Here is a 14,443-nt window from a genome sequence, read left to right on the forward strand (position 1 = left end):
CATTGGCCAATAGGTGTCGCAACCAAGCTGGCCGGCAGCCCCCTCCGCGAACCAATGGGAAGCAAGCCCCTGGGAGTGTCCCGCCCTGGGTCGACAGCCAAGAGCCAATGGAAAATGGGGGCTGAACGGTGATGCGGCCGGAGGTAGGTGGAGTCGCCCGCGACCTGGACGGGAGCCTGGTGGGGTCAGCCCCTGACGAGCTGCCTGGCGCATGGCTGTGTGGGGACTGGGATCCCGCCTTGGCCTGCGCGGGGGCCTCGGCGCCGGCAGGCTGCTGTGTCCCCGTTTCCAGAGCCGCGGCCCCCAGGGCGTGGAAGACGGGGACGGGTGAGTGCCTGGCTGGGGAGGGTAACTCGGACACCTGCCGTGAATTGTGGTGTCGTCGCCATGGTGACGTCACACCGCAGTGAGGTCGCCGCAGCAACAGCCAGGTGACACGTCTTAGTCCTGACGTCACCTTGGCCACGTGAGCACCGTGGCAGCCAGAGACCCAAGATTTCTTTGCACAAGTCCGAACGAAGCCCGGCTGTCGTGCGTCAGGGCAGGGCACGTCCCTGGCCCGCCACGAGGGCCATCTTGCCCCGCCTCACCGTCGGGTGGGCCTCAATTCAGATTTTGACCTATTTCCTAAGACACAGAGATACACCAACACGATCTGAAGGTGGCCGTCCTCACCGACCTTGAAACTTGCTCCCCTTCCCAGACCTCCGAACCCGCGTGGTCCCATGAATTTATCATGGATCGATATACTCTCCTAGATCCAGTAATTGAACGTTTGGATCACCTCGTGATGCCACATGTTCGTGTCAAAGCCTGCATTAAAGGTGTTATGTTGCTATTTGAAAATGCCAGAATTAGAACTCTGTTTTGCCAGGTCTTCATTCCTGAGTATACGTGAAGCTTCTTAGAAGGGAAATGGCCCAGATTACTTTCTCCAAGCAGCCCTGACTGGGTAGAGTAGAGGATAAGAGTTTGGGTGGGTCAAAGTAACGGTTTCTGTCGGGTAAAAGGTAACTGGGGTCTGGAGTAAGGTAGTCTTGGGCATGAATCCCAGCCCTGTGTCTTCCTTCCTCAGGGACCTGGAGTCTCATCTTGTGAGCTCCAATTTCCTCAACAGTAAAAGGAAGGTCACCGGTAGTGCCTATGGGATAATTCCAGGAGATAATGCCAGTAATCCACTTAGCACAGTGCAGAGACTATGGAAAGTGATCAATAAACTCTTTCAGTGAATATTTATTGAGCATGTGCATTGAGCAGTGCACTACATGAGCTACTCTGCAGATAATGGATGTGGGCAGGACACAGAGCTTGCCCACAACGGACTGAATTGGGAAGAAGGGAGGAAAATGATGCCAACACGAGATCCAAACAGAGGAGGGGAAAGTGCTGCCTCTGAGGTTACTGGGCAAGATGTGACCCACTGAAGGAGGTGTCATGCCCACTCCACTTCTTGATGTCTGTGTCTCATTAGGCCACAGCCTTCCTTGAAGACACCCAAGATCCCCAAGATATACACCAAAACAGGAGACAAAGGTAGGCGGCAGATGAAACATGCAAAAAACTCCATTTGAAAGTTCTTCCAAATTGTTTGCATACGTTAAAAATTATGTAACAGGGGCACCTGGGTGGCTCAGTTGGTTAGGCATCCGACTTCGGCTCCGGTGATCTCACAGTTCATGAGTTCGAGCCCCATGTCAGCTCTGTGCTGACAACTCAGAGCCTGGAGCCTGCTTCAGATTCTGTATCTCCCACAGGTCTCAATAAATATCATCAAATGTGATATGAAATGAAAGATGCCTAAGATATATGAAGTGATAAAAGCAAATTGCAGAGCAATTCAAATAATTGAAATCTACTTGGATAAAAGTGTGTGTTATGCATATATACATATATGTGTTCAGATATGCATAGAATATGCTGAAAGGTTACATCTTGAAGTACTACCTGGGAGAGAGATTGAGTTTAGGAGAGGGGAATGAACAGAAGGGCTTTCATTGTTTATGGCGCATACTTTTATTCTATTCTAGGACTTTTTTTTTTTTTAATTTTTTTTTCAACGTTTTTTATTTATTTTTGGGACAGAGAGAGACAGAGCATGAACGGGGGAGGGGCAGAGAGAGAGGGAGACACAGAATCGGAAACAGGCTCCAGGCTCTGAGCCATCAGCCCAGAGCCTGACGCGGGGCTCGAACTCACGGACCGCGAGATCGTGACCTGGCTGAAGTCGGACGCTCAACTGACTGCGCCACCCAGGCGCCCCTATTCTAGGACTTTTTGTAATGAGCATATATTACTTTATGTAAACAATACCTGAAAATAATGTTGTACAGAAAAAAGATGTAGACTGTATCAATGTGACATATTTTCTAAAGTTTACAACTGCAGGGGCGCCTGGCCGGCTCAGAAGTGCATGCGACTCTTGATCTTGGGGTCCTGAGTTCGAGCCCTATGTCGGGTGTAGAGATGTCTTAAGTATTTTATTTTTATTTATTTTTTTTAATGTTTATTTTTGAGAGAGACAGAGCATGAGTGGGGAGGGGCAGACACACACACACACACACACACACACACACACACACACACACACAGAATCTGAAGCAGGCTCCAGGCTCTGAGCGGTACGCACAGAGCCCCACACGGGGCTCGAACTCACAAGCCGTGAGATCATGCCCTGAGCTGAAGTCGGACACTTAACCAACTGAGCCACCCAGGTGCCCCTACTTAAATATTTTAATTTAAAAAATTGCAGGTTGGGGCACCTGGGTGGCTCAGTCGGTTAAGCATCCCACTCTTGGTTTCGACTCAGGTCATGATCTCATGGCTTTGTGGGATCAAGCCCTACATTGGGCTGTGTGCTGGCAGTGGGAGCCTGCTTGGGATTCTCTCTCCCCCTCTCTCTGCCGCTCCCCCACTCGCACTGTCTCTGTTTCTCTCAAAGTAAACGAATAAACTTAAAAAAAACTGTGCAGGTGGGGCGCCTGGGTGGCTCAGTCGGTTGAGCGTCCGACTTCGGCTCAGGTCATCATCTCACAGATTGTGAGTTTGAGCTCTGCGTCGGGCTCTGTGCCGACAGCTCAGAGCCTGGAGCCTGCTTCGGATTCTGGGTCTCTCTCTCTCTCTCTATCCCTCCTCCGTTCATGCTATGTCTCTCTCTGTCTCAAAAATAAATAAACAGCAAAAAAAAATTTTTTTTTAAACTGCGCAGGTCACTAGTTTACATATATTTTGGGGAGTATGTACTTAGGTCGTAAAAGTATAAAAGATATGCATACGATACACTTAATGCCACTGAACCATACTCTTAGAAATAATTCGAATGCTAAGTTTTATGTTATGTGTCTACTACCACAATAAATAAAAGGGAAAGAGAACGTGCACAGGCTTGCCCTCCAGCCGAGACCCACAGGGACAGTCTAGTCAAGTTGGGTCACTTAGCTCATTACATGGCACACCGTGGGCTCAGTGAGAAGATACTGGAAAGGACCCATTATAGGACTGGGCTTATGCCAGGTGATCTGGAGCAAATTCCAGGAAGTGGGGTGTTGCTCTGGATTGGATGCCGTCAGGAAGCAGGGCTAATTCTCTAGTTGGGTATCTCATTTTTTTTTTAATTTTTTTAACGTTTATTTATTTTTGAGACAGAGAGAGACAGAGCATGAACGGGGGAGGGTCAGAGAGAAGGAGACACAGAATCTGAAACAGGCTCCAGGCTCTGAGCTGTCAGCACAGAGCCCGACGCGGGGCTCGAACTCACGGACCGCGAGATCATGACCTGAGCCGAAGTCGGCCGCTTAACCGACTGAGCCACCCAGGCGCCCCTCAATCATTTTTTATCTAGAAGGTGGGTGTGACAAAGAGAGGCCAAAGCTGTCATTGATAAAGAAGCAGCAGTCCCTCGCATTAGCCAGAGAATGGGGATGTTTGGTCATTTTTACAGGTTGGACAGTGTTCTGTGCTCAGACATGATTATGGGGGGTCTTGTTTGGGGATTGCTGTGTCACAGTCAGAGTGGGGGCCACCAGACAGTGTTCCGCAGAGGTGTTTGAGTCCCAACGGAACACCACAGCCTGCCTGCGAGCACCAGGCTGGCTCCTGGCTGTCGGGAGCAGATTTGTTCTATCTCCGTGGTTAAGGGAACATGGTGGGAAATCGTGACCTAGGCAGAGATCCACAGAGGACTTCAATTTTATGTGAAATATAATTATAATATGTACCTATATGTCTTATTTCTTTTTTTAAACAATGTTTATTTATTGAAGAGAGAGAGAGAGAGAGAGCCGTCCCACGCAAGTGGGGTAGGGGCAGAGAGAGAGGAAGAGAAAGAATCCCAAGGAGGCGGCACACAGACAGCATGGAGCCCAACACGGGGCTCAGTGTCACAAACCATGACATCATGACCTGAACTGAAATTAAGAGTCGGATGCTTAGCCGACCGAGCCACCCAGATGCCCCTTTATATGTCTTATTTCTTTAGCAGAATGATTAGTACATGATTTTTAGGAATAAAATAAAAGCATGTCAGGAAAGAAGTTACCCTTAGGAATAGCAATGAAAGAGAGTACCTGGGGGCTTCAGGGGTGCCGATCATTCTCTATTTGTTGGTCTGGGTCCTGATCACAGAGGTATATTCAGGTAGGAGCAATTGATCAACTTATATACTTAGGATTTGAGCACTTTTCTGTGTATATGTTATCCTTCAGGTGGAAAGTTTTTTTAAAAAAAGAGCATGTCAGGAAAAATAAAAAATCTTAATTTGGGTGGCTAAACATTTTTTCATAGGGTTTTCTAGCACCTTCACTGGAGAAAGGAGACCTAAAGATGACCAGGTGTTTGAAGCCGTGGGAACTACAGATGAATTAAGCTCAGCCATTGGGTAAGGCAGACGGGGTTGGCCTTGAGGCGGGGTTTGAATAGGCACCAGTAACGTAGTTCACGGGAAGCTCTCGAGAGCAGCGCTGGCTGGCCCCGGGGGGCGGCCAACCCTTGGTGAACCTGCCTCGGCCTGGCACGAGGCCTCCACGAGGCTGCCGGGGACTTCCGGCCCTGCCTGCTCCTGGCTGGCATCTGTCCCACGCCATGTGGAGCTGCCATGCCCCTCCTTCCCTGGTTCCCCCACTCTTCAGGCGAGTACGGGTGTGCGGCTCCCACCTCCCAGTGATGGGCCCGACTAGGTGAGGTGTTCAGGATGGATAATGGCAGGTGCAGGTGGTCTGCCAGCGGAGCAGAGAACGCAGACCCCTTGGTGTCTGTGGGAAGGCGGGGGGTGGAGGGAGGAGGTGGAAGAGGCAGACACAAGGTGAAATGGGCAGGGGGGAAGGACGGGGAGTTCTGGCATCAGCTGTTTAGGATTAGCGAATCAGCAAGCCATCATCCCTCAGTCCGGGGCGGGGGGGCAGGAGACTGGGGACGCCTCGATTGTGGATTGTCGGAGAGCAAGCCTCTCCATGTGCCGGGCAGAGAGCCTCAGCCCACGTGCCTCGTGGAGCCCACAGTCTTGGGGGTGCTGGGGGAGCAGACAGTAGAGGGGCACCCTCCAGGTGGCGGAAGCCTGAAGGAGCAGCACCGAGGAGGGTCTGCAACTGGCTGCATCGTGGGGATGTCTTCCCGGAGGATATTCCCGGGCACCTGCCTGGTGCCAGGCCGGAGGATGTCGCTTTGCGGAGGGCAGACTGTGTCCGGCCCACAGAGTTGTTCCTTGCAGTCCAAAGCGGGAGACCCACGCTAGATGACAAATTAACACGTTTGTCTGTTTAGTTCTGACTGTGAGGCAGGCTAAGACGATACACTGGTTGTGCCCAGAAGGCAACCTCTGTTGCGTGGTGACGCTTCACCCCAGTCCCCTCCTCTGTCTTCCGGGTGGGTCCAGCCAATGGAAGGCACCAGCAGGAGATGGGACATTGGTAGAGAGAGGAGCGGGAACACTTTTGCCCCCATTCCCCAGTGACTCTCGCCCAGTCAGCTGCACGGCTCCTGGCGGTGGCCCCACCGAGAATCCAGCTCTCCCGGGTCTGGAGCACCTTTGACCCTCCCTCGCCCCTTCAGGCCCCTGCTTGTGCTAATTTTTGCCACCCACTGTCATTCCATAACTTTTCTCACACCCTGTTAATAGTCCCCTGGCCAGCCTTTCCTCCAGGAACCCTGCGAATGCACTGCCGACTCTTCCCTGCCAGGCCCCTGACTGGTAAAGAGAGTGGCAGAGTTTGGAGGGAGGCTGGAGCTGGGGTCCTGACCTGAGTCTGGGGCGCTTGGCTTTCCCCGTCCCACCTGCCTTACCAGGAACTCCTACTCAGCCTTCAAAGTCCCACTTCCAGCACTGCTTCCTCCAGGAAGCCCTCCCTGAACTCCAGCCAAGGCCAAGGTTTCCAGGACCCTGGCCCTTTCCTCCAGAGAGCTGACCTCAGTTTGCAACTTCACGTTCAGTCGTGTGATACCCGATTCACGCCTCGGCCTCCTGCCGAACAGAGCCTGTGTCCCTTGTACTCATGCTGAATTGCCTGGACCTGGCCAGAGTAGGCACTGAGAAAGGAAGTGTTGACTGGATGAGTAATAAGAAAAGGCATTTTGAGCAACAAACACCCCTAACCAAATGAAAGGTTATGATGTTCTCACTGTCAGCAAGAAAAATAACCCTGTGGTGTCAGAGCTGAATTAGGGCCCACAGACATGATGTGAGACGCAGATTCTTTTCTTTTTCCTCACAGGTTTGCTTTGGAATTAGTCGCAGAAAAAGGCCACCCGTTTGCTGAAGAGCTGCAGAAAGTGAGTAGCAGTGTCTCATCCCAAGTTGGGATTTGTATCTCTGTGGCCTGATGGCCATAACTGGATTTGCCATCTGACTGTCACTTCCTCTCTGGGTCACCTGGGGCTACTCACTGTTTCTCTGGGATCCTCTGTTTCTTCACCTGCAAAACGGGGACACAGAGATCATCCTCCCTCCCAGGCGAGTGGTGAGAACAGCACCAAGAGGGGGGAAACGTAAAGTGCAGTGGACTTGGCCCAGCGTGCTCCTGCCCTTCAGGGGACGCACGGCAATGTCTGGTATTACTCTTGGTGGTTACAGGTGGGCGGCGGGGGGGGGGGGGGGGGGCCCCTGACATCTAGTTGGTAGAGGCCAGGGATGCACATGCTAAATGTCCTACAACACCCAGGGCCTCCCCTGCCACAGAGAATGCCCCTTGCCTGAATGTCAGCAGCCCCGAGGCTGAGAAACCTGGGAAAACCAGCTTCAGGAAGCCCTAGGCCAGGGGACCTTATGGCCTTTAGTATTAGTGTTCTCCTTAGGAAGCATGGAGACTGTGACCCACAGACAGGACTTTAACAGTGGAGACAGGGACATCCCCTCGGATGCATAGGACGTGTCCAAGGTTTCAGTCTACACATTGGCCTGAGACTGTAGAAGCTGCTTCCTGAACACTCAGCCTGCTTCAGTCCTCCAGGCCAGGCTGGGGCCCGCTTAGCCTCCTGGGAGCAGGCGGAGGGCAGTGAGGGGGCCACAGAAGGATGGGAGGGCCTTAAGTGCCGGAACTCTCTGTGAATGAGGCCCTCCTATGCGCCGCCAGCGTGGTTTTCAGCCTCCCAGTGAAGAAGTTCTCACCTCAGCAGGCGTCATTTCCGCATGCTGTGCTCATCTCTGCAGGGTTTCCAGAGGGAAAAGGCTGAGGCGGGGGTGGGGGGGCGGGGGCAGTGACGTGATGAGTCCACCTATGCTTTAGGCCCCTGTCCTTTGGGTCCCAGCTCCAACGTCACGTCCCCTAGGGCCTGGTGCGGCCGCCCAGCCTCCAGCCCGGTGAGGCGCCTCCAGCTTTCCACAACCCCCGTTGTGGAGGCCCCGCCTCTAACGGCAGGTGCCACAAAGAGTGTCACACGGTCTGATCCGTCTGTCTCCTCACTGGCCTGGGCACCCCGAGGGTGCAGACTGTGACCTTCTCACCCGGGAGCCCCACCAGGTCCCCGCTCGCTGGGCCCGTGCACCGCTCTCCTCAGAAGCCTGTGACCTGCAGGTTAACGGGCACGTTATTGGGGCAAAACAAACTCCTAAAGGAAAGGGCCGCCTGCCCAAGGCGCCGGGGCTGGGAATCAGCGGAGTTGGGATCTGATTCCCAAGCTGGCTCCCGCCCCCTCCAGTGCTGGGGTGAGTGCTGCAGCTGGCCGTCCAGGGGGGCACTACCGTTACCCCGCCTCCCGCCCGAAGCCCGCAAGACGCCAGGCGGCCAAGGTCCCCACCCAGGTTCTGCCGGTCGGCGGCCCAAGGAGGGTCCCAGCTCACTGCTGGGTGGGCGGCCTCTGCTGCCTCCCGCTGCGCCCTGCTCCCGGCACGCTGTCACAGTCGCCATCTCAGCAGAGGTCACAGACCACCACCCACCTCACGGCGCCCCACCCAGCTTGAGCGGACTCTGGCCGGCCACAAAGGAGGTGGCATTCGTGGGGCTCACTGGCACGGGCGCCTGTGGGTCGTTTGTCACGCAGGGGTCGACCATGTTCTCGTACATACTTGTTCTTTATGGCTTAGTTTTAAAGCACTGTCACATTTGGTGTCTTGGCCCGGCTGTCACAGGTCAGACAACCAAAGCCGTCAGTGGAGAGGAAAGGGAAAGACTTCCCGGGGCCCAGGCCTGATGGAGACGAGAGTGGGGTGAGAAGCTACCTCTTGACTGTCACTGGGCACCTGACGCTCATCGTCTGTGTGACTCGCAGCCCCAAGGGACCCAGGGCCCCCGCTCAACAGAGCTGGTGTCCAAGGCAGATGTGCCAAAGGTTCAGACGGAGTTTGCTGATTCGCCTTTAAATGCCAGCTGATTAAAGATCCGGCCAGTCCCCAGCAGGGCAGCCCCTGCTCGCCTCCTGGTGTCACAGGGCACCCCTGCACGTGGAACCACGCGAGCCCCACCCGGCCCGCCAGGAATGGGTCTTCACTGTCACCCCCCGTTGCTTCCCCAGATCCAGTGCTCGCTGCAGGACGTCGGCTCTGCCCTGGCGACCCCACGCTCCTCGGCCAGGGAGGCTCACTTAAGTAATCTTCTCTCCCAACCTGCCGCGCGTGCTCAGAGGTGGGACCCTGTCCGGGGCGTCCCCTGGCACCCCCGTCAGCCTGGCCCGTAGACCCCGAGAAGGAAGGCCCTCCCAAGCCGGCGGAAGTGGTTTGCAGAGCCCCCCGGGGTGGAAGGGACATGGGTGCGGTTTCCTTGGTCTGGGCGGCGACGGGCCCCATGGCCGTGTCCTCCTGCTTCTCGGCTCCTCAGGATGTGCTGCATTCGAGGCGGGGCCCATCCTGGAGCTGGAGCAGTGGATCGACAGATACTCCAGCCAGCTCCCCCCTCTCACGGCGTTTATCCTGCCGGTAGGTGCCAGGCGGTGTCAACCTGGGGGTGGCCGCAGGCCAAGTGTGTTCACAGAAACACACAGGTGCGGAGTAAGCCCCCTCTTTAATTTTTGCCTGACAGAAGCTGGCCGCCGGCCTCCCAAGTCCCCTCCGGACCCTCCCCGGTCCCTCCCCAGCCCTGCCCACTTTGGAGGGGGCTTCCCAGTGGACACGCCCCTCTGCAGGGCCCCGGAAGCAGAACACTGCTGGCTGGGGGCGGGGGCAGGGTCCTATGTATCTGTCGGTCCATCTGTCCAGGGAGCTCCCTGTCTGCAGTGGGCACACCCACCCCCCCCACCCCCTTCCCCCCCCTCCCCACCCCCGCTCCAGCCAGCGCCCGCTCTCTCCTTTCAGTCGGGAGGCAAGAGCAGCTCCGCGCTGCACTTCTGTCGGGCCGTGTGCCGCCGAGCAGAGAGACGGTAAGGGGGCCAAGGGAGAGGGCGGGGGCCTGGCCAGAGCAGCAGGCAAGCCTAGGAGGGTCGGCTCCGTGCCATCCAGCCACCCATCGGCAGACCTTCACCTGCCACCTTCACCGTTCCAGGTGGACGCCAGCCAGCCCGGGTCTCTGTCCTCAGAGCCCTGCATAGCCGAGGGGAGACAGTGACCCGCGAGCGGACAAATGACAGATGATGTAACCACATCACGCTCAGAGCTTACGGAGAAACAAGAGGTTATAGGTGAACAGGGTAGGAGGAGTCCCTGATGGGGTTAGCTGGTTATTTATAATTCTGATACTCACATGCTATGAAAGTCAAAAGGATATTCGGGGAGAGGCCTCCCTGCCCTGTGCCCCGGCTCCTCATCCCTGGGGGTTAATGTAAGTGGGGTAGTTGGAGCTGGGCAGAAATGAGTGGAGAGCCCCGCACCGTGGTCAGGGCTGTGAGGGACGTGGAGTGGACACAGGGAGGGTGTCTCCCAGTCACACTGCGTGAGCCAGGGGTTGAAGGATTGGGGGGCGGGAGGAACAGCGTCCAGTGCGAGGGGACAGCAAGGGCAGAGGTGGCAGCCCGCACTGAACGGACACAAAGGAGACCCGAGTGTCTGGGTCCAGAGGGAGAGGGTGTGGGGCACAACGAGGCCAGAGACCGGGCAGGGCCTCGGAGGCACAGAGAGGTCTACCTCTATCCCGAGAGCAATAGGAAACCGTTGGTGGGCTTTAGGCCACGCGGTGACATGAAGGGACCCTGCTGGCTGCTGGGTAAAGGGCCCAGAGGGACCCACAGGGCTGGCAGCGGGGCTGGGGGGGGGGCAGGTGGAAGCTCTCAACAGACCAGCCACCCGCTGCCCCAACACCTCCGAGTCAGGAAGAGGAAGGACCCCTAAAAGCTACTGACAGCCTTTCAGAGAAACTTCAGAAGAGTTCCCTGCAAAACCTCCATTTATACCACTCGTAACGCCAGCTCACCCAGCTTCCCGGACAAATGGAAGTGAAGCCCTACCTACACTGATAGAATGGGCAGGGCCATGCATTTGCTCATCGTCACCTCATTGATGCCTCAGGATAACCTTGGCAGAGGGGTGGTGGCAGCCCCCTGTGTACAGGAGTCGGGAAACTGGAGCTCAGAGAGGCGGCCTCGTGGCCAGGGTGGTCACCTGAGCGGTCCACGGCAGAGTCCAGATTCGAGCCCGGGTCGGTCTGCTTCCAAACCCGAGCTCTGTCCACAGCCCCACATCACAAAGGTCCTATCCCTCATGAGAGGCTCGTGGGCCCAAGTGGTTCCCAAAGGGGTCCCGCGTAACAGAGCTTCAGTTTCAAAAGAAAAAATTCATCGTTTGTAGAAAACCATCCGTGTCGGCAATGCCCACAGTACCAAAACAATCGGAGAGACGCAAAGGCCCGGCAGGGGGCCTCGTCCAGCAGAGGATGCACCAGGCAGGGTGGTGGGGACGTGCATGTGGGATGATGAAACCCCTTGGGCAGGGGACACAAAGCCAGAGCCTCGGTTTCGGGGAGAGCATCTCTCAGCAAGGGTTATGTGGCGGAGGTGACCTGTGTCAAGGGCCCGCCCCGTCACCAGTGCTCAGCAGACAGCAGTCCGGAGGGATGTCTGTGCCCAGGCCGGCAAGGGCACCAGGTCAAGCCGCTGTAGGCTCTGAGGTGCCGGTGTGGGACGCAGCCCTGGGTCCCCCGGAGTGTCGATCCCGTAATATACGCGACGTGGCGTTTCCTCCTCTTCCAGGGTGGTGCCTCTTGTCCAGATGGGTGAGACGGACGCTAACGTGGCCAAGTTTTTAAACAGGTACTCTGATGGAATTTGGAGAGTCCCACTCAGTAAAACTAGGCACGTTGTGGGAAGCAACGATAAGAGAAGGGGGCCCACACGTTCATATCCACTGAGGGTCGGCGACGTGCCAGGTGCTGCGTCGGGCACAGGGATGCAGCTGAGAATGAGGCAGGTACCGTCCCTGTCCCTGGTGAGGTGAAGGTGTCGTCGGGAGAGGCTGTTGTGAAAACCAGGAGCACACAACATAAGAACAAAGGGACAGTGCAGTAGGAAGGGGCCCGCTTTCGGGTTGAGTGACCAGGGAGCTCAGGCAGGGGTCAGACCCACTGTCAGCCCCTCCCCACAAGACTCCAGGGCTGTATGAACTGAGAAGAGACAGCCGGGCAAAGCCAGCTCAGGGCCGTCAGGGCCCAGGGCCCTGACACAGGAACCAGTGAGCCGGGTTGGCCCCAGGAGGTCTTGTCTGGGTTCCGTTCCAGCCTTGCCTCATGCAGTTCCAGTGTGGGCAAGGTCAGGGCCCAGGGGCAGGCTGAGAACCAGGGGGCCCCTGGGAGCTGTCCTGGATTTCCAGAAAGCGACCTCACAGCCGGGGTCTCACCCCTCACTGAGGTCACTCCTCCCCCTGGGATGTGACCTGATCAGCTCCTTTCTTCCTGGGAGGTGGCTGGGCCTGAAGGGAGAGAGGAAGGTTCCGTTCATCGGCACAGCAGTGACCTTTGGGGAGCCTTGTCCTCCCGTAGTGTTGTGTGGGCCAAGCCAGTTCATTTCCTCAGCAAGGAGGATAGCACTAGGCAGACTGGAAACAAGCATGTCACTACCTTCCAGGGATGGGAGACACCCAGAGCAGAATCTCTTCCACTGCCCCCAAACCCTGCCCCCAGAGAGACGGCCAGGCATCAGAAGGAGGGGGGCTTGATCTCAGTGGGGGCGTGGTCAGGGAAGGTTCCAGCCTGGAAGGCTGGCAGGACCTGGCATGGAGCTGGCCACAGAGGGTAAGATTGGGGCCTGGAGAGGTGGAAGAGGGTGGTGGGCAGCGCTCGGCATGAAAACAAGGAAAAGCGGGGGACGGTTGAAAGGTGGGCGACTTCGTGAACTCACTGCAGGCTCCTTAAGGGCAGGCTGGGTGTCTCAGTCCTGGTCACGGAAGGTACACAAACCAGTCTAGGGAGTGGCCCAAAGCCACCAGCCCTCTGAGGTCCGGTGGGGGTAGCAGCCTCATCTGGCAGGAACTGCCCCAGCCCCGGCGCCAGAGTCACAGAAGCTGGCCCGGAGTGTCATCCATCAAAGCCCAAGTTGGCCGAGCACCCGCTGTCCCGCCCGATGCTCCTGGGGTGTGTGATTTATATTTCCTCCTTGAAGGCTAATATGGGAAGGACCCAGTTAGCATTGATCTCTCATTTCAGATCATTCTCTCTGTCCCTCCAGACTCAGCGACTATCTCTTCACATTAGCCAGATACGCAGCCATGAAAGAGGGGAATCAGGAAAAAATATACAAGAAAAATGACCCGTCGGACCGAGCCTGAGGCACCTGGAAATAATGCAAAGGGGGAGATCTGTAGAGCCCTCCGAGGTGAAGAGTTTGTCCTTCCTGTCCTGATTCTTGAAGATCTCGCCCAGGGGGACTGGAGGAGACCCCTGTCCTCCCCGCTAGGCTCTCCTGGGTCTTAGAGGAGGTGGTAATGAATGAATTCAGTATGGGGGAAAATAAGGCAAAGTGATCCCAGCAGTGAAAAGCCACATAGAAAAAAATTAAAAGTGGGAAAAGCTTAAGCCATTTGTGTGTGTGTGTGTGTGTGTGTGCGCGCGTGTGCGCATGTGGTGAGAGAGCCCTTCCCCTGCCGGCTCAGCTGGCATAAAGATTTGGAACGATATCAGAGACCCTGGGAAATGTAATTGGGATTTAGCTGGGCCAGAGGGGCTGTAAATGTCACGTTTATAAAGGGGAAGGCAGGCGGGATTTGGAAGTTCGGTCACCTCCGAGCCACCATCCCCACCTACGTGTGGGGGCAGGGCAGCTGCACACTGACAGGTGAGGCCTCACGACTTGCTTCGGACTCAGGGATGAGGGACCAGGGTCCAGGGACGAGGGACCGAGGAACGGCTCGGCTTGGAGAAGGACTTCTTTCTCTGCCGGTTTATGCCTCTGAGATCCATGCCATGGCTGTATTTTATCTCTCTTGTCACCGCCGCCCCCTCCCACTGCGAGATGACACTGCCAGTGCCAGCTGTGTCCTTGGGAAGGGGATATTTATGCAGGGCGAGGAGGCGGCCCTGAGAACGTGAAGATCGCGCGCTGCTAATTGCGGGAAATGACTCCGGAAGGGCAGGCTCTCGCTAACTGTCAGGGCCAAGATGCCTGGTGAACTCGGCTCAGCAATCGTTCACTCGCGGAGCCCCTGCTTCACATCGGGCACCGGCTCGCTTCAGGCAGGCTGGTCACTCTGCTGTCCTCCTTGCCAGCAAGTCAGCGAACGTTAAAATGATCGGTCACACGTATAATTTTGCTCTCATTTCTTAAGACTCTGCCTGCACATTTTGCAGGAACGGGTACGTTTCATCCCGCTGGATCCTTGGCCTCCCGGCAGGCTGCAGCAACCCTCTTAAGCCTGGGCGGGGAGGTGGCTGAGGTGCCGGTGAGCGTGGGCGAAGGTGAAATCCCTCCCGGAAGAGGCCGTGTCCGAGGCCTGCCCCGCTCCGCCCGCCCAGTGGTTAGCGCCAGGTCTGCTCCCCAGCGGGTGCTGAGCGTCTGTGCACAGAGCTGGAAACACTGAAAGCACCAGCATTTCAGGAGAGGCTAACGTGGCTAACTGCCCTGCAAGCACTCGGGCCGGGCCAGGGAGGAGCTGGCCCCAAGAGCT

General features: G+C 56.3%; 1 protein-coding gene across 3 annotated transcripts; it reads left to right on the forward strand.

The window, feature by feature from the left end:
- The first annotated feature begins 178 nt into the window (after positions 1–178).
- MMAB (metabolism of cobalamin associated B) lies at positions 179–13,355 on the forward strand. 3 transcript variants are annotated; one of them, XR_003973309.1, is made up of 9 exons: positions 179–327; positions 1,472–1,533; positions 4,780–4,873; positions 6,702–6,759; positions 8,938–9,047; positions 9,240–9,337; positions 9,713–9,777; positions 9,900–10,035; positions 11,539–11,598. XR_003973309.1 is itself a non-coding variant. In XM_030336817.1 (9 exons), exons 1-8 carry the CDS (start codon positions 212–214, stop codon positions 11,563–11,565), a joined length of 630 nt encoding a protein of 209 aa, XP_030192677.1. In that variant the 5' UTR covers positions 181–211; the 3' UTR covers positions 11,566–11,598; positions 13,009–13,066. The 3 variants fall into 3 exon arrangements, 2 of the variants coding, with proteins under 2 accessions (XP_030192677.1, XP_030192676.1); XM_030336817.1 differs by lacking the exon at positions 9,900–10,035 and adding an exon at positions 13,009–13,066 and having other exon boundaries at positions 181–327; XM_030336816.1 differs by lacking the exon at positions 9,900–10,035 and adding an exon at positions 13,009–13,355 and having other exon boundaries at positions 185–327; positions 8,938–9,010.
- The last annotated feature ends 1,088 nt before the right edge of the window (positions 13,356–14,443 follow it).

This window comes from Lynx canadensis, chromosome D3 (assembly GCF_007474595.2).
Source record: "Lynx canadensis isolate LIC74 chromosome D3, mLynCan4.pri.v2, whole genome shotgun sequence".
Taxonomy (NCBI): domain Eukaryota; kingdom Metazoa; phylum Chordata; class Mammalia; order Carnivora; family Felidae; genus Lynx; species Lynx canadensis.

Coding starts and splice junctions, on each gene's coding strand:
- MMAB (XM_030336816.1), top strand. CDS start 212: ATGGCTGTGTGGGGACTGGGATCCCGCCTTGGCCTGCGCGGGGGCCTC. Junction 1,534..4,779: donor CACCAAAACAGGAGACAAAG/GTAGGCGGCAGA, acceptor ATTTTTTCATAG/GGTTTTCTAGCACCTTCACT. Junction 9,011..9,239: donor GGCCAGGGAGGCTCACTTAA/GTAATCTTCTCT, acceptor TCGGCTCCTCAG/GATGTGCTGCATTCGAGGCG.